This window comes from Microdochium trichocladiopsis, assembly GCF_020744255.1.
Source record: "Microdochium trichocladiopsis strain MPI-CAGE-CH-0230 chromosome Unknown B0I36scaffold_2, whole genome shotgun sequence".
In the NCBI taxonomy this organism is placed as follows: domain Eukaryota; kingdom Fungi; phylum Ascomycota; class Sordariomycetes; order Xylariales; family Microdochiaceae; genus Microdochium; species Microdochium trichocladiopsis.
Genome location: NW_025763545.1, coordinates 1,393,009 through 1,415,271, shown reverse-complemented (window position 1 = coordinate 1,415,271; position 22,263 = coordinate 1,393,009). Strand labels below are relative to the sequence as shown.

The following is a 22,263-nucleotide window of genomic DNA, read 5'->3' as shown; positions in this document are numbered from 1 at the left end:
GGGGGGGGGGTTGGACCCCTGGCCCGTGACATGACGTGCGGTTGACGGGCGGAGCTTGGCAGCGGGCAGTGGCGATGACGTCGGTGCCTGGGCGCTCCAGACAGACGAGACAGACCGGTAAACCACCATGGGTGTAGACCCGTTGCACCTGTTGTTTCTTGTCCATACCACTCGACCAGAATCGCCATCATGAGCCCCGAACAGGCTTACACGATGCTGCCCGTACGGGAGCCGTACTCGGACCAGCCAGACAGTGAAACCGAGGACGACGTCTTGCCTCTCGACACCCCACAACAACAGCCACATGTCCGGGTCCAACCATCGCGAAGGCCGTGGCGCCGCTTCTCTCCAACCTCGCTCTTCCTCGCCCGCCGCGGTCCTCGCCGCATCCTCACCTGGCGCCGGGCCCTCGCGCTCGCCGTCGTCGCCTACGTTGCCTACTGCACCGTGACCTCGCAGCCGCTCTTTGCCCACAAACTGCCCGCCTACACGGGCCCCCACGCCGTCGGCGCCATCGACCTGGAAGTCCCCGTCTCGAACCCGCGCGTCATCAGCCCGGCAAAGTTCAAGGGCACCGACAAGGACGCCTTCCAGCTCGACACGGTCCTCTTCACCCTCTACTACCCGGCCAGCAGAGACGTTGCCTCCGACAAGCCTTTGCACCGCTGGGTCCCAAAACCCGTGGCGCTCACGGCCAAAGGCTACTCGAAGGCCGCGGGCATCAGCAACTGGTTCACAAATGCGCTCTTCACGGCCGTCCTTGCTGGACTCGCGGGCAGCTTGACCATTCCGGCACAGGTCGATATTCCCCTGGGCGGCGCTCCACCCGCTGCTACGGTTCCCGAAGACGGTGCCTCAAGTCTAAAGCATGACCGAGAGTCACCTGCCGACCCGGCCCAGGCCATCTTTGGCTCTGCCCCAGCGTCCCACCCAGACTCGGCCCGTTACCCGGTCGTCGTCTTCACGCATGGCATGGCCTCGTCGCGGACCGATTACACGCACTACTGTGGTGAGCTCGCCAGTAGGGGCTACATCGTTGCCGCCATCGAGCACCGCGATGGCTCCAGCCCCGGGTCGCTGGTAATGCGGGAGGGAAAGCCGGGCGAAGAGGCCATCTTATTCAAGCTTGAGGATGTTGTGTTGCCAGCTGGTTCGACCTCGGCTTCCTCGTCCGAGGAGAAAGAGGTGGACATTGATTCTTTCAAAAAGGCACAGCTAGCCTTCCGCCAAGCAGAGATCGAATCCGTCGTGGAGACGCTCCAGCAGATCAATGCCGGCGAGGGCGCAAAAGTCCTCGCCTCAAACTCACGCCTCGAGGGCACACACCTGCCACAGTGGTCGGGCCGACTCAACACGGACGCCATGATTCTCGCGGGTCACAGTTACGGCGCCACGGGTGTTCTGCAGGCGCTTAAACCCTCTCACACGGACGAGAACAACCTCCTCCCCTTCGCGGGCGCTGTGGTTCTCGACCCAGGAAAGTCCTCTGGGCACTTGAATCCAGACATCGCCGTGCCAATCCTGGTCATCCACTCCAACTCCTGGTCCGCAACTAGCTCCATCTTCTACGGCCGGCCGCACTTCCACGTCGTCCGTGACATTGTGCGGGAGAACAACGCCCCTCCCAAGAACAACCCGTCCTGGTTCATGACGTCCCTGGGGACTTCGCACCCTTCCGTGACCGACGCCCCGCTCATCGTGCCCTTACTCCTCTCGTGGACCACGGGGGCCAAAATTGATGTCTATGAGGGGCTGCGGCAGTACGTCCATGTCAGCGAGGACTTTATGTGGTTCCTCGGCCCCGCCGGGGATAACAAGACGGCGAACAGGCAGTGGGGTGAGAGGAGAGGCCTGCTCAGAGAAAAGGCAGACTATCCAGACTACGACGAGAGCGCGGGCTGGGGCCAGTACCACGGCCAGAGAGAAGAGGGGTGGAAGCAGTACTGGCAGATCCACGTGGCTCCGCCGCCGCTGGATGCTTCTCCTGTGTAGAGACGGAAGTAGAAGGGGGAGGCCCGGGGTTGCTTCGAGAGCGGGAGTTTTGATTTATGCAAGCATAAGCAGGCGAGTAGACAGGAAAAGAGAGATTATTGCTGAAACCCCTGCTAGTGTCCGTTCGCTTGATAATGTGCATGGCTCGTTGGGCTGAATGCCTCACTGGCAGGTAAAATAGTTGGTGGCCCCTAATCTGCCTTCGTAAATCCGGAATACCTGACATGCAAGTTGACGAAGTGAGTTCGCCCGTTTTTTTTCCCCCTAAGTTATGCCGACAACTTGATTAAATGAGTAGTTGATACCCGGGATAACAAAATTAGATGAATGGATGATAAAAAATAAAAAATAAAAAGCAAATGACAACTTAAAAATAAAGGGAAATAGGGACAGAGACCACTAAGTCATAAACTACACACATAAAAGAAGTCCAAAAGAAGGTAGGGGAAAACACTCGATATCTAAGGGTAAAAGGATGACAAAAAGGGAGAGTCCAAGGAAAGGCTCCGGATAAGAAAAAAGTCATAGGGAATAGAAACAACTGAAAAAGGGCAACTACTAGGGAAAATGTTTAAATAGGTTGAGAGGGGAGCAATCAGCTGATTGTCCAGTCGAGTACGGTTAAATTTATAGCGGAGTGAAGAATGCCATCTTCGGCAATACACAGACAGCCTTGCCGGACCTGGGTGAGGTCAATCCTCTCTTGCTCCTAGGCACAAAGACGGATCTCGCGAAAGCAGGTCATGCCCCATCACGCAGACATCATCCACCACGAGCACTTCATCCTTATTGCAAACTTCGGGCAACTCGGCTGGGTGCCATCTGTGGTGGATTCCATTCTAGAACTGGTACGACTCATGTGAGACAGGCTTTATCTATTCTCTGCCTTTCTTCTTGTATTCAGCTTATGAAGCTATCGAGGTTTATCAAATCACGGGAAGACCTCCCTTCCATTGCGCCGCTGGTATCCAAAACTCCCAGAATGATTACTTTCATGTCAGCCGCGACGGCCCCCCCAGGGTACGGTCGCTCATGCCCCAACCACACCGGGGTTCACACTCGGAGGCTCCTCCCCGTTGTCCATCCAGCTCGAGAAGCCGTCCTCGTCGTCGTCCTGCACCAGGCTTTTCCGCGCAGGTAATGACGGAGGCACCTCCGTTGTGCTTCCCATCGAGGTCTGGCTTGCAGGTTCGACCTGGCTGGACCGTGACGACGCGACGGTCACGGAATCACTGCTTGTCGTCCTCGTGTCGGCAGCCGGAGCCTCTGCAATCTCGTCCGTCCAGTGCCCGCCATAATCCGCAGGCACTTCATGCAGCGGCGTCGTCGGGTTCGATTCGTTTGGCGCTTCAACGACGAGGTCATTCTCCTCAGGCATGTCATGTCCCCAGTGTTCAGATATACGTCTCCGTCGTGTCATGGGCGGCTGCGTAGGGGGCGCGAGCTGTTCGCCCTTAAACTCCTCGACACTGTCCATCCTGGGCGAGGCATTTGCCGAGACGGGCTTTCTCCTCGGGACAGTAATTGGTTGTATTTTTTGACCAGGCATCGGCAGCGGAGTGCCAGGTGGAGGCAGTGGTTGGCCTCGTCCCATAGGTTGATTCAGATCCAAAGGCGGATCAGAGAGCTTGCGCCCATTAGCTGACCGCTCAGCCTGCCGCTGTATTGCGTTCCAGCCCCAACGTTTGGCACTTGCAGCTGCACTAGACACCGCCGCGAGAGTGTTGGTTCGTTTATCACTCAACATCTCATGTGTGTGCGAAGACAGTCCAGTCTCTCTACGCCCAAAGAATCCCTTTCCGATTGAGCCGGTGCCGCTGAGCACAGACCGAGTTGATGCGCTGGACGGGTCGGTAGTGCCGCCGTTGTCGCTTGATTGACTGTGTGTACTGCCAATAGACGATATAGTGCCGCGCCGGCCGGGTTTAGTGTAATCGTCCTGGTAGGGATCCACAAGATTCTGCTCTGACGAGGAATTCGAGTGGCTCACAGCCATATCCATCAAGGAGCCCTTGGAAGGTGATCCGACGGGCGTGTGACCAGGAGTGGAGTTCTGAGAGCGAGCTGAAATGCTGGCCATGGAGATCGCTGCCGTCCCTCGATCCTTGGCGAAACTCGTCTTGGACGTATCTGCGTGTGTGGGATCGGTGCCAACCACAGGGGTAGATGCCGAAAATGAAGCTGTCCTCATAACTCGGGGTGGCTCTGGTGCCGAAGTCTGAGTCTGAGTACTGCCGGTGTCCAGCTCCGTGGCAGAGACTGAAGCAGCGTGATGGTTTCCTGCGATGCCGTGTGTCTTTCTAGGTGTGAGTTTGCGGTTCCAGAAACCCGAAGTATGTGAGCCATCCAGATTGGGCAAATTATGGCTAGCCTCGGCTGGTGGTAGTTCGGGGGAAGAAGGAGCGTTTGGCGAGTCTTCAACTCGTGCGACCTCGTCTACCTGGCCCAACTGAGCGGCGACCTGCTCGTGATCCTTCGCATGCTCAACGGCGTCATCGCCCTCGAATATTCCTCCTCTCCATTGCTTGTGCTCGGTGCTGAAGAACGGGACGTCATCCCAGAAAGGCGCCACGAGTGTCTCCGCCATAACTTCCTTGATTCTGTTCTCTATCTGTCGCAGAATGACGGTGTATGTAATCTGCCTCGAGCTGACGATTGGTTCAATTGACATCTCCATCTTTGGCATGGACTGGAAGGAGAACCATATCCGATTACTTGGAGGCGGCTTGATCTTGAAAAAAATGTGACCCTCGAGCTTCTTTAGCACAACGGCGAGTACGAGGTTGACCTCGCGGGCTTTCAAGGTTTTCCCAAGGTCGATTCGAGCCACAGCAGCCACCTCGAGCCTGAAATTGCCTGTATACTTGATGTCGGCTTCCATAACATATTCTCCTTCCACGTTCAGGTCTTTGAGCCGGGGGTTCGTGATGAATGGCGCCGAGTCCCCTGTGTCGATATTGCGAATCTCGATCCTGGTCAGAAAGTTGGGACGCTGGACGCGGGAGATCTTCTTCGTGAGTTTCTCCCGGATCGAGTTCTCGATGTCTTTGGTCCCATGAATGCCGAGGAATATCCTCCCGATGAGTGCGTTGAGCCAACGTGTTTGCATCTGTTCCTCATTGGAGTGGAGCCTCTGTACAAGCGAGATGATGTTCTTGACGTCAAACGTCCTGGGCTTGGGGGCAGAGCCAGGCCCTCCAAAGGTCTGCTCCTGGTTTTTGAGTAATGAAAAGTAGAAGTCTTCCTTGGCCGAGCAGTTCTCCGAGAACAGATAGAACGGCTTGGAGACTTGGGTATCTGGAGTCAGGATTTTGTTGGCCGTCTTGCGTGCGAGCCGCAGGGCATTGCGCTTGATAAACAGCTCGCCTTCCGGGGTGGCTTGTTCTCCCGAGTAAATGCTAATATCATGGTGGGCCAGCGATATGACGTGGCGCACCTCGAGCTGCTCCTCATCGTCAAAGAGCATGATATGCCCGTGTCTGCTCCGAGTTTTGGTCAACCTTGATGTCCATGGCTTCAAAGCTCGCAGCTCCGCAAATGCTCACCTCAGCACGACAAAGAACACATTGCCTGCTCTTTTTGGACGCTGGCTAAGCGCCTTGTTGTCGTCCAACGGGCCGGGTCCTTGTTTCCTGTCGAATATGCTTTTGTACATGGATTGATACACGCTCTGACTCGGGGCGGCGACCGTTGTCGAGCCGGCCGGAGAGACACGCTCGATGGGCTTGGCAGTAATGCCCATGGGGGTGTAGTCACGGCATACTGCAAAGTAGCCTGAGGCGACGTCGTTGCCTGCGGCAAATGTTGGCTTTGGCGACTTCTGCGAGGTGTAAGAGTCAAGCGCATCGGTGTCGTCGCCAGGCTGGACGATGTCGCTCTCTTTACGCAATGGCGTCGCTCCTTCAGGCTCGAGGACCGGGAACGTGAGATGAGCGTGCAGGAGGACGAGGATGACGAGTATCGGCAGGAATGTGACGCCACCCAGGAGGTAGGCCAGGAGGAAACTCGTCCAGGTGCCCATGACTACCTGCTGGCGAAGGCTATGCTGTTGGGGGTTTTCGCAGCGAGGTCGATCGCCGGGCCATCAAGGAGGATGTCGGTCAGCGGGCAAAGCGGGCCCTGAGGTGCTACCGACTCGTAGTTGCAGCGTGTCGTCATCGGTCGAAGCGGCCGTTTACACGCGGTGATCTGGCCCAGGGTATGGAAGGTGTGGCCTGAAGTGGTGTATGTGATCTGAGCTGGCAGCAGGACTGGCAGCGGGTGCTGCGTGGTCTGGTGTGAGGACAGCCTGGAAGCCACGCAGCTTGCAAACACACCTCAGCCTACGGCTAGTCTAAGAGGTCGGCTTCTGCGACGTCACATGCACTGGACCCCAGGTCTGGGCCTGCCCGCGGCCCCGCGCACAGGGGATCGCCCTGCCATCCGCTAGCGCATGTCCGCCGCTTTTGGGCATACCTATCCTGCACGAGCGCTGGGGGGTCCGGCAGTCAGCCACACTGCATGCGAACCTCTGATGCTTCAAAGTCAGGGGCTTGAACTGCCTCCCGTCTCGTCTTCTGATTCTCAAAAGCGGCTGTCCGTCCGAACAAAGGGCAGCTAGTGGCAGGTATCTCCTCCTGCCTCCAGTTCATGCGCATTGGGCTCGGAAGAGCACCAAAACTCTACAACTGTACGACTAGTTGCGGCATGCTCTGACGCATGGGCATTGTCACAGGTCGCCGACATGTGCGTGTCACGTCTTGAGTACCTGCACGCTTGTTCGATAGGCCCTTCTCTTACGAATGAGTTGTGGCGGCAGGCGAAGTAGCCAGAAAAAGTATCCAGGGATGGCCTTAGCCATTCGCTTTCTGCCCAGTCCCGAAGTCATTTTCATCACAAGGTCCAGGTGTGGATTGTCCTTGCTGCGGTTACAAGCTGCATACTAGGTTCAACCATGCACGACCAATTTAACGAGAGCACTTCCCATACTCCATCCGTCAGTTGACGCCACTTTCTTAACACTTTCTTGTCATTCACAAAGGAGATAGAGATATCTACACAATGGTCGTGCCACGGGCTGATGGTCTAGTGGGTTGTCTGGAGCCTGGCTCTCAGGGGAGGAGAGGCGCCCCTAGTTGTCGAGCATTAGATCTGGTAGGAGCGGCGCTGGTTGCGCTCGGCCTCCCAAATCAAGTGTCTCATGCTCAACCCACCATTTAGGTGGTCTTGTCCTTGTTGTGGTAGTTGACCTTGTCATTCCAGCTACATTGCATCTATGGTCAGCATCATTTCGGCGTCATATACTCGACAGCAGACTTCCGAACTCATTGCAAGATACTTACAACAAGGTCTTGCCACCATCGCCCCAAGGGAAGTTCTTGGTGCGGATGTTCTGGTAGGGGTACTCGACGCGCTCCTCCAAGGGAGGAAGGTGCGACCAGTGCTCCCAGTGCTCGTTCCAGAGGACGTAGGCGTTGTAACTAGCAAGGACGAGGAAAGGGATGGTGCCGCTAAAACCATAAAGTCAGTATTCCGGCATAACGACTGATCTGAAATTCCCACCGCGCCCGGGCGTTCCTTTGTGCGTGACATTCGTGACAAACGTGGCTCCAAAGTTTCGTTCGAAAAGGTTGTGGTTGTATGTCGCATGTTCGGACAGGCGGGTGGATAATCGCTCAGGATCTGAGAGTTGCGCGGGGTGGCTTACAAGATGGAAATCTTCTTCCAAAGGTCTGGGTATCGTTAGTTAGAGTGCTCCAATCATAGCTTTGAACCTGCAGGAGAGATATTGCTCCAAGATGATCCAAGGCGCAGAGGACTCACCAGTGGTCTCAGCGGCGTGCTGCTTGACGGCCTCGCGCTCGCGGACGAAGGCATTGTCGGTGGAGGCGAGGCGGCGCTGGACGGCGGAGCGGGCGGCCGGGCTCGAGAGGCGCGAGCCGGCACGGGCGATGAGGCGCTGAGCAAGCATGGCGATGGTGTTGCGTCCGGGTGGGCGGCGTGGTGGAGTGGAGAGGTGAGTGTCGTTCGATGCCGGAAGCAAAGGTTTGGATGGTCGTCAGAGGCCCCATGAGGTCAGGAGCTTTGCTGGCGGGCTTAGCCGAGGATTTGGCGGGCCTTCACGGCCCAGCTGCAGCTGCCATTGCCTGGCGCGCGATTGGGCAATGGCCAGCTCGAGGCCCCACTTGTCGCAGCTGCATCGCACCACTTCGACTTCCCAAGGCTCACGTGATCTCGCTCCCCGTTGGTGACGCAACCCGCCGGCACTGACATCAGCTGCGCAGCTCCAGACGCGGCACGACGTCTTTCCAATCGTAGATCGCGGGCACGTCTTGCCGGCCTCCACAAGTTGTGCTTGTTTCTTTGCACGATAAAATCACATCTTTTCTCGACTCTGTACAGTGCACTACGCGATGCTCAGACATTGTTGCCCCTGACGTCCTGGACCACTCAGTGTGCTGCGTGTCCATTCAACAAATAGTCCGGGTCACTGGAGCGGATGTTGATGTTCATCCTGATCCGCTATCGGCCATCATGATCGTGAACTCGCGTACCCATCTGTCTTGTAAATGTTCATGGACATAGTGTCGTCGAAATGGGTATCCGCATCACTTCCTGGAATGGTATGAGCTTGTTCTTTTCTGAACTGTCCTCCGTGTGTTCAACGGATCTGATATTTGAACGTTAGTAAACGGCATACGCAACCCTTTCGGATATCAGCCATGGAGGGAGACAAGGTCATTCGAGGTCAGTACACTTTCAAGTCTCCGCCGCCACAGGCTTTACGGACTACTAACTCGACCTAGTCCATGTTCGACATACTAGAAGCAGATATTGTCGTCATGCAAGAGCTCAAGATACAACGCAAGGATCTTCGCGATGACATGGTTCTCGTACCGGGCTGGGATGTCTACTTCAGCCTACCCAAGCATAAAAAAGGTATTGAGACCTTGCTTCCCAGCCAGAGCATGACAAGAAACTGACATCTGACCATATCTAGGGTACTCGGGTGTTGCCATTTACACAAGAAACTCTGTCTGTTCCCCAATCCGCGCCGAAGAAGGCATAACTGGCTGCTTGAGTGCCCCAGGCAGTGACATTGCCTATCGTGATCTTCCCGAAGAACAGCAAATTGGTGGCTATCCTCGACCAGGCCAGCTGCCAGGAGAAATCGACGATGTCGCTCTGGACAGCGAGGGTCGTTGCGTCATTCTTGAATTCCCGGCATTCGTCATCATCGGTACATACAGTCCTGCAAACAGTGATGGCACACGAGACGACTTCAAGGTCAGCTATCTCGAGGCGCTCGACGTAAGGATCCGCAACCTAGTCGCTATGGGAAAACAAGTCGTCCTCACTGGAGATCTCAATGTTGTGCGTGATCCGATCGATACTGCTGGCCTCCACGAACGACTGCGGAAGGAAGGCATGACCATGGACGACTACTTCTCTATGCCATCGCGGCGCATCTTCCACCAGCTTCTCATCGGAGGAAAGGTCAAAGGCGGCCGTGACGAGAGCCGCGAGAAGCCGATTCTTTGGGACCTCGGTCGATTATTCCACCCTGACCGGCAGGGCATGTACACATGCTGGGACACCAAAAAGAACTCGAGGCCAGGCAACTTCGGTAGTCGCATCGACTACGTGCTATGCAGCCCAAGCATGAAAGAATGGTTCTCCGATGCCAACATCCAAGAGGGCCTCATGGGGTCAGATCACTGTCCGGTGTTTGCTGTCATGAAAGATGTCGTCCAGATAGACGGCAAGGATGTTCACCTGCGAGACTTGATGAACCCGGCAGGCATGTTCGAGAATGGCAAGCGGCTTCAGGAGTGGTCTACCAGGAACCTGCTTCCACTATCGGCGAAGTTGATAGCCGAGTTTGATCGACGACAGAGCATCAAAGATATGTTCTTCAAAAAGCCATCTCAGCCGGCTTATATTGGCGCAGCAGTATCTGCGAATGGAGCATCAGAAAGTGCCACAAGAATGCATATACCGCCATCACCTGTGAAGTCAGGAATCACCACACCGGCACCTGACAGCAACGAGACGATCCTGCCAGCTGCCACACCATCGAATGGAGGCCTCAAGCGCACTCCGTCTGGCTCTGCCACGCCACAAAGACCAACAACGAAGACCAAAGCGGCTCTGACAAAGGAGCCCTCAAGCAAAGGTCAAAGTAGCTTGATGGGCTTCTTTAAACCAAAGACAGCTCCGAAACCAGAAATGCCCCAATCGGTACCGAATTCAGAGGAGAGCACTGCCAGCCCGCCTCCCCCGAGCTCAGGCATCTCGGAGTATGATGAGAAACAAGCATCGCCGAATAAAGGAGACCTTCAGGTTCCACCAAGTCCAGAGAAGGTCATTGACCAGGTCCAGTCTCGCGAGACATGGTCCAAGCTGCTCGGCAAACGGGTGGTGCCGAAATGCGAGCACGGCGAGGACTGCATCAGCTTGGTCACCAAAAAGGCGGGGTTCAACAAAGGCCGGTCGTTCTACATATGTCCGCGACCCCTAGGTCCGTCGGGGGAGAAGGAAAAGGGCACCGAGTGGCGATGCGGGACCTTTATATGGAGCAGCGACTGGACGAGTAAAAGCCAGTGACAGGCACACGGCTCTGAGGACTGCATGTGTGCATGACTCGGTCACGCGGTGTGTTGACGCATAGTGTCAGTCTTTGGATTGACGACACAATGCCCAAACGACGCATTGTAGGAGTGTCTTTAGCGTACGCATCATTCTTTTGCAGGTGTATCATCCATCTGATCAACTATGGACGCATAACATGTGTAAACCCCTGGAGACATGAAGTTGTGACAGGATTCGTGTGTCAAAAAAGCATTTTGTCTATCCAGTAATCGGCCATACTTTTCCTCGGCCCCAAATTCCAGGTGGTGTAATCGTCGTGTAGTCCTGGTTCCTTTCGTGGGCACGGGATAAAGTCTTGCCTCGACCCATTGCCTGACATTCACTTCCCGGAAGAAAACACTATGAAATACTGCTGTCTCTTAATCATGAAATGACCTGTTCCCTCCGAGTGCAAGGGGAGGGAAAAATCAAAATCAAAAACAACAAAAGAAAAGTATAATGACACTGATGAGAACAATAACAAATGATGAACAAAGAATCAAGAACCGTGTCCCAGAGAGAGTGTGTGTGTGGATGCCGCGGCCCGAGCCGGTCAGAACGGGGTGAAGCCGGAAAAGTCCGTGGGGAAGTCGCCGGGGAGGTCCTGCAAGACGTCCGCGTTCAGGTAATCCTCGTACTTGAAGTCGCCATCGTCGACGTCCTCGCTGGGGAAGTCGAACGAGAACGAGGAGGAGTCGTGACTGGGACCAGGGACAGGTGTGGACAGAACCGGCGCGGGTGCCGGCAGGGGGTCTTGGATGTCCGCGGTAGGCATCGTCGTGGCGGCGGCAGGTGATGATGGGAAGCTCGCGTCCTGGCTGAAGACGAAAGCCTGCATCTGGTCAAGCGTACTGATTGGTGCGGTGGCATCCTCGGGGAGTCCCAGGTCAAGTGGGCCATCGGGCAGGTTGCTGAAGATGACTTGGTCCTGATCGATGGTGGGCTCTGGACCGGTTGCGGCAACCTTGGACTGTGGTGCAGGACCGAAATCGGGCTCCATGGGCAGGTTGATTGGACTGGCTGCCAAGTAGGCATGGATCTGATCAAAGTTGAAGTCCTCATACTCAGAGGATTGTGATGCATCGGCAGCACCTTCCGGGATGTACTGCGCCGCCGGGACGTCGGGTATCTTTGCAGCAGGAGCCTGATCCAAGCTTGAAGGTAGCGTTGCCCCGTGGTCAGGCTCGGACTTGGTGGATGAAGAGGCAGGCTGAAAAGTAGAAAGCGCAGGGGAGCCAGGATTACTCTGAAATGGTTCAACATCTGTGGTGAGATGACTGGCGTCCACGATCGAGGTCTGGTCAGCCTCCATCAAAGTTTGGGACTGTGGAGGCTGCTTGACGACAGGCTCCTTGGCGGACCGTTTTGAAGTCGGCGCGTAGCGATAACCTGGATTGAGTTTGCTGTGCTCGTCACGCGCCTCTCGAGCTTTCTGCTGCCAGTATGGCTTGCCATGCACAGGATTGGCCTTCCACTCCTCGGCGATGAGAGAAGCTGACGATAGGAACACGGAGTTAGCCTGTGACCAGGGCCCCGAAGTTTGAGTACGGGGAAGGAAAGAGGACTTACATAGTTCAATGTTCGTTGACTTGGGGAACCGCTTGGCAAAGTCTGCACACCTGTACGCTCTATATAGAATCCAGCTGTTGGGCGGGCGGGGAGTCTTGCCTTCCTTCTTGGACTGCTTCAGCTTCTTGGCCCGAGGCTCTGGAGTCCCACCAGCTTCTTGGCCCACGGAAGCGTCGCCATTGGCACCCTAGGCCGAGGGAGAGGAAGCATCCGGCCCATCTGGTTGGCCAGGCGTGGTGTTGGCTGTTGCTGCCTGAGAAGCGTGGCCAGTGCTCTTGGAGACGGCCGATCGAGGCCGCTTGCGGGACGATGCCTGGGCCTTTCTGGTCGAAGACGAGGCGGGCTGGCGACCACTTGGCTGCGGTTTTAAAAGTGTGTCAGTGGCTTGGTCACGGACGGTGGCCCAGGGCTGACCGAGAACTTACCTGCAGAGTGCCAGGCTGAGTGACTGCTGCGTGAGCCTGCGATGACAGACGACTGGGTCCAGTCGAGAGGGAGACTGCCGGCGACGGCGATGCAGACAAGGCTGTTGTCGCAGGGACTGTAGGGACTGGCGGTGGGAAGGAGGGCAGAGTGACGGATTGCACCACAGTGGGCATGATCTGGTTTGGGACCTGGTAGATTGCCCATCCTGCGGCCAAGAACTCGGCGAGGGGGCCCAGGTAGACGCACTCGTTTCGCGTTCCATCATGACAATACTCTACAGCTCTGCCAATGGAAGCACTAGACACAAATACGTCAGCAAGTACAAGTCAGCGGGCGACATCGACGACAGGCTCAGTAGGGGCAACAAGACGTGGTCAACTGTCTCTCTCCTCCCTCTCCCTGGACATGTGATCCGGCTGGAGTTTGTCGTGACAGAAAACTGAGTGGTAGGTCCACAAAGCAGCCACACGCCACTCACCTGTGCAGGGATCGAATAACTTGTCTTTGGTGGACGCCCCAGCCACAGAAAGTCGGTAGTGGGATAGTGATGATATTGACCGCAATACGAGGCCGTGCGAGAGACTCCTGCCATTGCCGGAGCATAGAGGCCGTGTCTGGAGCGTTCTGTTGTGCCGAGTTGCCAGCGGCGGGTGCGGCCGCCGTTGCTGTCGAAGACGAAGATCCGTTCTGGCCGGTGCCGTCCCTGTTGCCGACGACATGGGCGCTTCCGCCAGCGGAAGACGCCATAGTCGGATGGAAAGGAATATATACTGCAAAACAAAGGAAAATGAAAGGACTGAGGACAGACGGCTGTCTGGGACGATTGTCGACTGGCGACGACGTAATGACAAAAGACACGGGGAGAAGGAATGAAGGGATCACAGGCCAGCTGCGATGAAGGGCAGAGGAGAAGGCAGGGGGAGGGCGGCGACGTGGGTATATATGAGAGAGGTTTCACGGGGAAAGAAGGAGCAGGAAGAGATTGAGAAGAGAGAGGGTAGAAAGAAGGGATTTATAGCATGGAGGACTTGGTTGGGCTCGGAAGAATCGCACAAGGAAACGCCCGAGGGCTGCCTCAAGCCCGGCTCGTTCAGACAGCCATCGGCTGCGGACCCGAGGCAACAATGGGTTCCCAGATGAACAAAGCCTACTCATTGTCTCGTCAGGGTTTGGGGGGCCGACGTCGGACTTTTGCTCAACACAATGGCCTTGTTTCATGTGCCATTGATCAAGACGGGCTACACCACTCATGCCTCCTTGTTGTCTATCAAGGTCAGTGTTCATGTTGCATTGCTTGTGATAAGTAGCTCATGACCAAATACAAGTCCATGAGCACGGTTCCGTCTCGCGGCCCGCTGTCGTTCACCAATCCATCACCACAGAAGCACACGCATAAAGATAACACCCATATGGCTATGCCAAATGTACATTTGTTTCCTAGAGCCTGGGAACTTCAAGCCTGGCCTATATACCTTGACGTGTTTAGCAATGCTACAATGTCCACCCGCGCTCACATCCCGCTGTGCCAAGGATGGTGTGTCTATTCTTCCTGATACGAGATCTTGCGCATCTCGCCCAGTCTCCGTCTCGCAGCAGACAACGAGTTCTCCAGCTTGAGGATTTCGACCTGTGGAATAGGAAGTCAGTTACATCTGAACGCATAAAGGCAATGGTCAACCACGTCTGTCTTACCTGCTGTTCCATCTCCCGCACCTTGAACTCGTGTGCGCCAAGAGAGGCATAATCCACAGCATCCTCTTCTTGAGACCGCTCCTTAATGAGTGCCTGCACCTGTCTGACCAAGGCACGGCACGCAGCGCCTACGGCCTTGCTAGCCTGCTCAAGCTCGTCCTGGCTCTTGCTCATAAAGCCAGCCTTGACACGGCTGGCAGCAACAAGCTGAGCTGTTGAGGCAGCAACGTCGTTGGAGGCAACAATCAATTGCTCCGGGCTGTTGCGGTTCGACAGAACACCATCGGCGGTCTCAATCAAGGTGTTGGTGGAAGACGCAACAGCCTTGGCCGCGGAGATGAGACCCTCCGTCCAGCGGTTGTTCTTCTTGTAGAAGGCGGTTCTCGAAGAAGACCCCCTGCCCGCCTGCACAATCTCTTGTTGAGTGAGTGTGGCAGCCTTGATGAGTTTAGCGATCGCGTTTGTAATAGCCATGGCAGCGTCCAAGATCGAATCGTGGACCTTCAACTCGTAAGTAGAGTATTTGTCACGGGGCTTGTTCTTGAGCTTCGCAAGTCGTGCCGCGGCTGCAGCAATGGCGTCCGCGGCCTTGCTAAGCTCAGAGTCGACCAGGTCGCCAATGTCGCCCTTGTTGGCCGCAAGCTTTCCGAAGCCAGGCGCAAAAGTCTCCACGAGCTTGTTCAAGGTTTGCAGGTTCATTTGCACATCGATGTTGCTGTTGATGACTACATCCTGCTTCTCCTCGGCCTCTCTGTCGACAAGCTGGAAGCTGAGAAGGCCACGGAAGAAGCGAATGGCAGACTGAGCAGCAACACGGGCACCGCTCATAAGCTGGTCGGTCTTCTTGTCATCGGTGGCAAGACGGGTCAGACCCTTGGTGTTGCTGCACACATCCGCGATGGCACCAGAAAAGACATTGATGGCCTTGATGACGTTGGCGTGATCGGCATTGGGGATGTCAGCCAAGAAGTCGTTGAACGCCGTCGCGAACTCTGTTGCGGTGGCCGACGCTTTCTCAATTTGCGACAGCACGTAACTTGGCGACGCGTTCTGGTTACCGGCTTGCATATTCGAATCCAGCTCGTACAGAGCATCGTCCACACGCGCCACACCGGCTTCAAGAACGGAGTCGATCATGTGGTTGATTCTGTCAAGGTTGGCGCCGTACAGAGCAGAGTCGAGTGCTTCGTCAGTTGCACCTTGGCTCTCCCTCAATGTAGTCAACTCAACGAGCGCCTGGTCCAGACTGGCCTTGTAGACCTCCAGCTCTTCCTCCTTGTCTTGGAGGAGCTGCTCGAGGTCCGAGCTGCCGCTCCGGATATTGTTCTGTGCCTCCTCGAGCGCCCGTGATTTGGTGCGGAGAGCCTCCTCCAGATCAGCCATCTCCCGGTTGTATTTGGAGAGCATAGACGAAAGCTCGTTTCCTTTGGCCCTCTCAAGGTTGTCGGCACGGTCGAGCGCCATGCGCAGCTCCCTCTTGAGCTTCTCAAGCTCGTCCTTGTTGCTGCCAGTCAGGCGGTCACGGTCGTGGAGCGCGCGATCTCGCTCACGAATCATGTCAGCAAGCTCAAGGTTCTTGGTCTTGATCTCCCTTTCCAGTTTCTCGCGGCGCTCGATGGCTTCCTGGGCCGAAGCTGCCTTGAGCTGCACTGACTTGAACTTCTGGAGCAGGTCGAGGTGCTCGTGCCGCAGTTGCGAGTACAACTTGGCGAGCGCCTCATACTTGCTCCTCCAGGTGTTGACCTGCTCCTGCAGCGCGCGGATCTGGTCATCCTTGCTCGTCATTTGCTGGCCATAACTCGACTGAATATGTGCCAGTTCGCCCTCGAGGGCCTTTACACGCTGATCATATTGCTGAAGCATAAGCTGGTCGCGCTCATACTGTGCTCTGGCGTTGAGGTTCTCCTGCTCCAGCTCCGCCAGGCGACCCTGGGTTTGCCATTGTGCTTGCTGAGCCAGCAGGGCCTCCTGTTCGCGTTGTTGCTGCTCGGCCAATCGGCGCTGCTGCTCCTCGAAGTCCCTCTGTGCCTGCATCTGCGCTTGTTGCTGCGCCAGGAGCGCTTGTTGTTGACGCTCCTGCAGCACTCTCTGCTGGTCTTCGTATTCCTTGTTCTGCCTTTCAATCTCCCCTTGCCAGAACTCGGCAATCTGGTCCGGCTCCTCGGTCTGTGGCTGCCGGGGCGGTGTCGGCTGGCGCTCAATCTCCTGCTTCGGGCGTGCTGGAAGCGCCGGGGCGTTCTCATCTTCAGCGAGAAGATTCGGCGGGTCTTGCGGGAGCTTCGGGATAGTGATCAGGCTGGTTAGGTAACGCAAGTTGGAACACTCGTAGTAGAATTTGACCAGCCTGTAGTGCTGCGCATCGTAGCGTCCGCGCAATGGCTCGAGCGCCTCGTCGTCGCCAGTCGTGGAGTGCATGGCACGAAGCATGCTCGTGATGAACTTGTAAATACCGTAGGATTCGGCGACCAGAGGCACGAGGGAGGAAATCCGGCACTCGTTGTTGCCGACATTGCGGAAATGCGAGAAGATGAGCTTCTGGAACTGGTCGATCTTGTCTTGAAGTGTCATGAGGTCCATGATGGTCTCGTATCCCTCATTGGGGTCGTTCGTGGCCTTGAGCGACACATACTCTTCGTACTCGAAGGTGCCGTTGAACTCCGGGTGCTGCTGGTGGAAAGACAGCTTCGCCAGCAGGAAGTAGACGTACTCCCGAATGAGAGGAGCATATCCGCGGACACCCTCGCCGCTCATGCCCCTGTTCAAGCTGTCGATCCAGCTCCTGTTGGCCATAGCCTCCCTCAGGGTTTGCGGGTGGCCCTCTTGAAGGACCTTGTGAATGGTGATGAGGGCCTTGTACGTCTGAACCTCATCAGCCAGGATCGGCTGCACCTTAAGCCCAGCCCAGAAGGACTGGGCCGACTTGTGGTCCCATGTGTAGACGATGCAGCTGCGGACGTGCTTGCGCTTCGGTGCCGATTCTTCGGGGCTTGTGGCCTTCTTTATGTTGATGGCCAGCTCGGCCTCGGACTTTGTGTGGTCGAGACTGCGGGCGGAAGCCATGACGGGCAACGTGCGATGCTGCGTGCTACGTCGACGAAGCTCTGGAGGTGTGAGGGGTCAGGAAGAGCCTGGTCTCCCGTAGTGTGCGACAAGCCGAGTGTCGTCTGGGCGCAGTCTGGACGCTGTGCAGTGGATATCAGTACAGCTCAGGTTCGGTGTCTAACCAAGACATGAGGGTCGCGGGGGAAGCGGCAAGCGATTGCGCCGAGGAGGCTGGTTGCGCCGTCGATGTGGAAGCTTGAAAGGGGGGTTTTCCTATGCTGCTGCCGGCGCAATGGTATGCAATGAAGTGAGAGGGAGAGACGAGAGGGCAGGACGAACCGTGGTAAAGGCAATGCGAGTGCCAAGAAAAGAGTGCGTAAGCTCGCTCGCGCGCTTGCTTGAAATCACGGGCTTGCGTGAGCTTCTGTGTGGTGGACGAGGCGGTGCCTGAATCGCTTGCGCAATGCGCCTGTCAGTGGTGGTGGGTGTGGAGGGTGGCTGCTGCTGCTGGGCCAGCTTGGGCCGGCTCCGGGGAGGCTGGACGTTGACGTTGACGTAGGCACGCAGCCCAGCTTCCTCCACCTTGGGGCCCGCCAGGTACCTCTGTAGCCTGCTCAAGTCTCCCCGGCGGCTGCCAGGGCCGAGGGGATACCTACTGGTCCGGCACCGCTACATGGCATGACCCCAGTTCCAAAATTGATGGCGATCCTCCTCCAGGCTCCGTCCAATTCTGTATCACAATGTGCGGCCCTTTTCGACAGAGTTGAGATAGCTACCACCACCGCTCAACAATTACTGCGACTGTAACCGCTCGTGACCTCTCTCAAGCCGTCAAACTTCTGAGCTGCTCACCCCGGCCCTTGCGCATGCGCTCCCACCCTACCGAGCCCGCCGGCTCTGCTTGACGAGCTCGACCAGCACCTGGCGTTGATCCGCGCCCACCAGCATATCACAGCGCACGATGCATGCCACAGCAGTATGCCTCCGTCGGGGCTTCTGGGGCCGCAGCATCGAGGAGTTCAAGCGCCTGTCGAACATCGGTTCGTCTTCCCCTCCTTGTCCAACGACACAAAAGCAGACCCCGGCTCCTGGCTAACTTGGTTCCAAATCTAGTCTTCCAGTCAGAAGGCATAAAAGGCCCCTCCGGGCCCATGCCACTACAAAGCTTCAGCAGCCCCGACTCTCTCCAAGACGTCAAGGTCATGTACGACATTGACATAGATGGCTTCTCTCACGCCCAGCTCGACTATGTCCCGCCCGTCACCACAACACCGCACCCCGCCTCGTCCGCGCCACGGTCGCCATCGTCACATCCCTCGACATCCAAGATATTAGCAGCAGTCCCCGGCCACATGCGCTTCCACGGCAACATATCCACCCGGCTCCCCGAGAACCGGCCCGAGGTGACGCGCTCCGGCTACGCAGCCTGGCGCACGCTCGACCGGCCGCCAACAATATTCGGCCGCTCCCTATGGAACATTGACAGCTACTCGTACCTCGGCCTCCGAATAAAATCCGACGGGCGGAGCTACCTGGTCAACATCCAGACCGAGTCCGTGGTGCCGGAGGACCTGCACCAGCACCGGCTGTTCGCGCGGCGCCCGGGCGAGTGGGAGACTGTGCACATCAAGTGGAACGACTTTGTTCGGACAAACCACGGGTACGTGGTCGAGCCGCAGACCGAGATGCTCCGGCAAAAGGTCAAGAGCATAGGTATCGGCCTGACAGACCGGATAGAAGGGCCGTTTGATCTGAGCATACAGGGCATGTGGGCGACGAATACCCCGGAAGCAGAGATGGATGCCGATGTGCATCCCGTGCCAGAGACTGCGCAGCCGAAGCTGAGGAATAAGCAGGGCAAGACAATTAGCTGGTCATGACAGCAGTCCGCAAGATGCGTTCAGCCCTTGAGGTCGGAAGGTGGCTGTCTCCTGCCCGAGTTGGCAGAGCCAGGCAGGAGTATTCCCAGAAGCTGTCTGCTCTATAAAGAATGAAGGTATGTGTGCATACGCACTGCTGAGGAGCACGGGAAGCCATCTCAAGAACAACGTGTATTACCATGAATAAGTAGGCCTCTCTGGCGCCGCCATGTATGAAGATTAATTGTAGTATATTGATCGATTTCGAAGCGAGCACGTCTCACCACTTGGATCCATGAAGAATACCAATCATCTGAGTGAGTGAGTTCGCTACATCCGTATCCTCAACTAGGCCAGCGTCTGGGCAGCATCCCTCCGCAGAGCCATATAGGCCGCCGCGTAGTCGTTCGCAAGCACGTTATCGCCCGCAACTTTCATAATCGTGGCCTTTTTGGACATCAACTCGCATTGCTTCCGAATATCCTCGACGCTCGAGTAGTGATCGAATGCCTTCTCCACTGCTGCCAGCGCTTTTGTCATGAACTCCCTCCGCTTGTTGCTCTGGGGCGGCATCCGGCCAGCCATGCCCATCTCTGCATCGCCGAGGTAGGAATACAGTTGGGCCACCATGACGGCATTGTCGCACTCAAGCGCCCTAGGCAGCACTGCTTCGAGCAGCTGTATCGCCGGCTCGAACTCGGCCATGGAAGAGAGGATGTTCGCGATGGCCCCCATGGCCGACCACAACAGAGGTATCAGCCGGGCCCGCCAAGCGACATTTGCAGCGCGGACCGCGACCGTGAACCCCTTCTGCGGCCGGCCGCTTCTGTCAAGCAGCTCTGCCTTGAGTATAAGTAGTCGCACACGCAGTGCTATGTCTTTGTTCTCCTCTCTGAGGTCTGAAATAAGTGCCTCGAGTTTTGCAAAGGCGCCCTGCATGTCGCCGCGTCGAACAAGGTGGTCTATGTGCAAGTTGTCTATGACGAAGCCCAGATCTGGCTCCAGGTCGTCTGCTTTGTTCTGGAGAAGCTGCGTGAGGAGATAGTCCGCGCCGGCAAGGTTGTTCCTGTGCAGATCGCGCCGCAGCTTGATGATGCCGCGGAACTTGTGCCAATACTGGCTCGGCTTCCATGACCGTAATGCGTTCGAGTCAATGCCCTCGAGCCGTGCAAGCGCTTCGTCATATTTTCCTCTCAATGCCAACATTGATGCTTGCCGACTGGTAACCTTTAGCTCGTCATCAAACACGCTGTGCTGTGCATGACAGCGCAGGAACACCTCGCATCCCGTAGACGATAAATAGGAGACACCCAAGCGGTCCCAGAGGGAGATGTTGAGCGCCATCTGCGAACCCATCATGCCCTTCATATTCTTTTCGACCAAGATTTCCGAGCTCCGCACCATATGTTCAAGAGCAGTAGCTACGCTCTCGCCGTTGGAGAGACTCATCTTTGCCTCGCTCATCAGTGCCGAGCACCAGAGTGTCCACATGCCGGATTCCTTTGCCTTGCTGCGCAGGAACGCCAGCGAATCTCGGCCCGTCCCCAACATACTACTCGACTCGAGATCTTTGGTGATCTTCGGATGCGCACGTCCAAAATGAAAGAGCCAATTCAGGGCGAAGTTAAGACAGGTCATGTCTCGATTCTCCCTAGCCGTGGAGATGGTCTCCAGCATGGCGGCGACAGCCTCCTTATGGCAGCCGAAATCGGCCTGGAGAACGGCTAGATTCATCAGAGCGTATTGGTAGAACAGCCGATCCCTGTTCTGCATAGTGTAGTCGAAATACCGGTGAAGGTAATCAAACGAGGTCGAGTAGTCGCCAGCCCTCCAGGCATCCAGATAACTGAGGTAGTGTGACAGACTTGGGACCATGGCTGAATCATTGACTAGATCATGGAACTGGTGGCGAATTTCTAAGGGTATACGGTTGCCGTACTTTTGCATCTGCTCGATCTGGAACTCAAGCAGCTTCTCAATGTCATCGGTGCTGACGGGCAGCGTCGCTATCGGATCCCCTCGCAGCATTCCACTGTACGCGACGGACGCGATGTCCTCGACTGTGGATCCCCACTCATGCTCGCCGGTCAGCAATACAGTGTCGAAGCTGAGCCGCTGAAACGAAGGCGTCTTCTTGCGATAATACGCCGCAGTTGTCTGGCGGTACCGCACGAAATCTTTCCACAGCTCAAACGCGTCGTGGAAGCGGAGACGCGTGAACTCGAGCTGGGAGCGGCGCACGAATGCACCGAATGGGGAATTGCGTGATAGCAGGATCGTATCTGGATCCGGCGGCGCGACGCCGGCCTCGTTGTCGCGCTTCTCTTCCTCTTTGGTCCTAGCCAGCATGTTGCCGCAGCGACCAAAGAACTCATGCAGTGCGTCCAATGAGTCAATCTTCCACAGCTTCTCGAGGAAGGCGTACCACAAGCCACGGCCGGGTATGCCTGAGGCTGTCGTGAGTGGCGAGAGGACCTTCTCGAACTCTGCGATTGTCACGACGAGGCTGACCGTGCTCTCTGCCCGCTTCCACCGGGCCTCGGGGTTCTTTGGAGCACTCGAGTGCCCGATATCCAGAAGATGTGATGCGGTGAACGACAATATGTCGACTGTGGCTGATGCCGGTACGGCTTTGCTGACGTACAGCTCAATCAGAGCGAGCAGGCCTATCTTGGCGGGGTTGAGGTAGCGTGACATGGTGAAGTACGCGTCGGCGACGGACCCCCGTGGCCGCCTGGAGCTCAATGACGAGATGACGAGTTTGGCTTGAAGCTGGGCCTTGCCAACGTGGCCATTGCTGGATTCTGGCTTGAGCGACTTGCTCGTTTCGTGACTGCTTGCGAGCTTTGAACTCACGCACCCAGGGTTCTGCCGTTAGCTGCCACTGTCGAAGACTACGACAAAGAGTTTGCTGTCCAGACAGTTGTGACGTCCAATTACTGCTAGTGCCGCCGCATCGAACTCGCCGATATTGAGTTGATGGGCACAGGAGTCTGATGTGTGGTCCTTCACTCAGACTGGCTCGAGAGACGTTGAAGGTTAAAGTGGGGCATCAACATTGGACAGCACCAAC

The 22,263-nt window shown here is 56.4% G+C and overlaps 8 protein-coding genes across 8 annotated transcripts; 3 read left to right on the top strand and 5 right to left on the bottom strand.

The window, feature by feature from the left end:
* Positions 1-102: 102 nt before the first annotated feature.
* Positions 103-2,099, top strand: B0I36DRAFT_314167. Its single transcript, XM_046152721.1, has one exon. It carries the CDS (start codon positions 190-192, stop codon positions 1,990-1,992), a length of 1,803 nt encoding a protein of 600 aa, XP_046016606.1. The 5' UTR covers positions 103-189; the 3' UTR covers positions 1,993-2,099.
* A 699-nt stretch (positions 2,100-2,798) lies between these two features.
* Positions 2,799-6,255, bottom strand: B0I36DRAFT_428105 (uncharacterized protein). Its single transcript, XM_046162442.1, has 2 exons — positions 5,538-6,255; positions 2,799-5,471 (listed from the first exon to the last, which is right to left on the bottom strand). The coding sequence occupies exons 1-2, from the start codon at positions 6,011-6,013 to the stop codon at positions 3,023-3,025; spliced, it is 2,925 nt and encodes a 974-aa protein (XP_046016605.1). The 5' UTR covers positions 6,014-6,255; the 3' UTR covers positions 2,799-3,022.
* Positions 6,256-6,857: 602 nt separating this feature from the next.
* Positions 6,858-8,041, bottom strand: B0I36DRAFT_66736 (putative cytochrome c oxidase subunit VIa). The gene is made up of 4 exons (XM_046163186.1): positions 7,795-8,041; positions 7,679-7,703; positions 7,314-7,481; positions 6,858-7,233 (listed from the first exon to the last, which is right to left on the bottom strand). The coding sequence occupies exons 1-4, from the start codon at positions 7,940-7,942 to the stop codon at positions 7,188-7,190; spliced, it is 387 nt and encodes a 128-aa protein (XP_046016604.1). The 5' UTR covers positions 7,943-8,041; the 3' UTR covers positions 6,858-7,187.
* A 415-nt stretch (positions 8,042-8,456) lies between these two features.
* On the top strand, positions 8,457-10,867 carry B0I36DRAFT_66725 (DNA lyase Apn2). The gene is made up of 4 exons (XM_046163185.1): positions 8,457-8,594; positions 8,660-8,718; positions 8,778-8,910; positions 8,972-10,867. Exons 1-4 carry the CDS (start codon positions 8,567-8,569, stop codon positions 10,576-10,578), a joined length of 1,827 nt encoding a protein of 608 aa, XP_046016603.1. The 5' UTR covers positions 8,457-8,566; the 3' UTR covers positions 10,579-10,867.
* On the bottom strand, positions 10,867-13,348 carry B0I36DRAFT_403016 (uncharacterized protein). The gene is made up of 4 exons (XM_046161741.1): positions 13,076-13,348; positions 12,597-12,894; positions 12,172-12,358; positions 10,867-12,096 (listed from the first exon to the last, which is right to left on the bottom strand). Exons 1-4 carry the CDS (start codon positions 13,342-13,344, stop codon positions 11,156-11,158), a joined length of 1,695 nt encoding a protein of 564 aa, XP_046016602.1. The 5' UTR covers positions 13,345-13,348; the 3' UTR covers positions 10,867-11,155.
* Positions 13,349-13,863: 515 nt separating this feature from the next.
* Positions 13,864-17,834, bottom strand: B0I36DRAFT_314159 (ANTH domain-containing protein). Its single transcript, XM_046152720.1, has 3 exons — positions 17,671-17,834; positions 14,290-17,471; positions 13,864-14,224 (listed from the first exon to the last, which is right to left on the bottom strand). The coding sequence occupies exons 2-3, from the start codon at positions 17,347-17,349 to the stop codon at positions 14,138-14,140; spliced, it is 3,147 nt and encodes a 1,048-aa protein (XP_046016601.1). The 5' UTR covers positions 17,350-17,471; positions 17,671-17,834; the 3' UTR covers positions 13,864-14,137.
* A 458-nt stretch (positions 17,835-18,292) lies between these two features.
* On the top strand, positions 18,293-19,211 carry B0I36DRAFT_359165 (complex I intermediate-associated protein 30-domain-containing protein; the record flags this gene model as incomplete). Its single annotated transcript, XM_046158093.1, has 2 exons — positions 18,293-18,371; positions 18,445-19,211. The coding sequence occupies 2 exons, from the start codon at positions 18,293-18,295 to the stop codon at positions 19,209-19,211; spliced, it is 846 nt and encodes a 281-aa protein (XP_046016600.1).
* A 327-nt stretch (positions 19,212-19,538) lies between these two features.
* Positions 19,539-21,887, bottom strand: B0I36DRAFT_345585 (anaphase-promoting complex subunit 5-domain-containing protein; the record flags this gene model as incomplete). Its single annotated transcript, XM_046156372.1, has 1 exon — positions 19,539-21,887. The coding sequence occupies one exon, from the start codon at positions 21,885-21,887 to the stop codon at positions 19,539-19,541; it is 2,349 nt and encodes a 782-aa protein (XP_046016599.1).
* Positions 21,888-22,263: the final 376 nt, after the last annotated feature.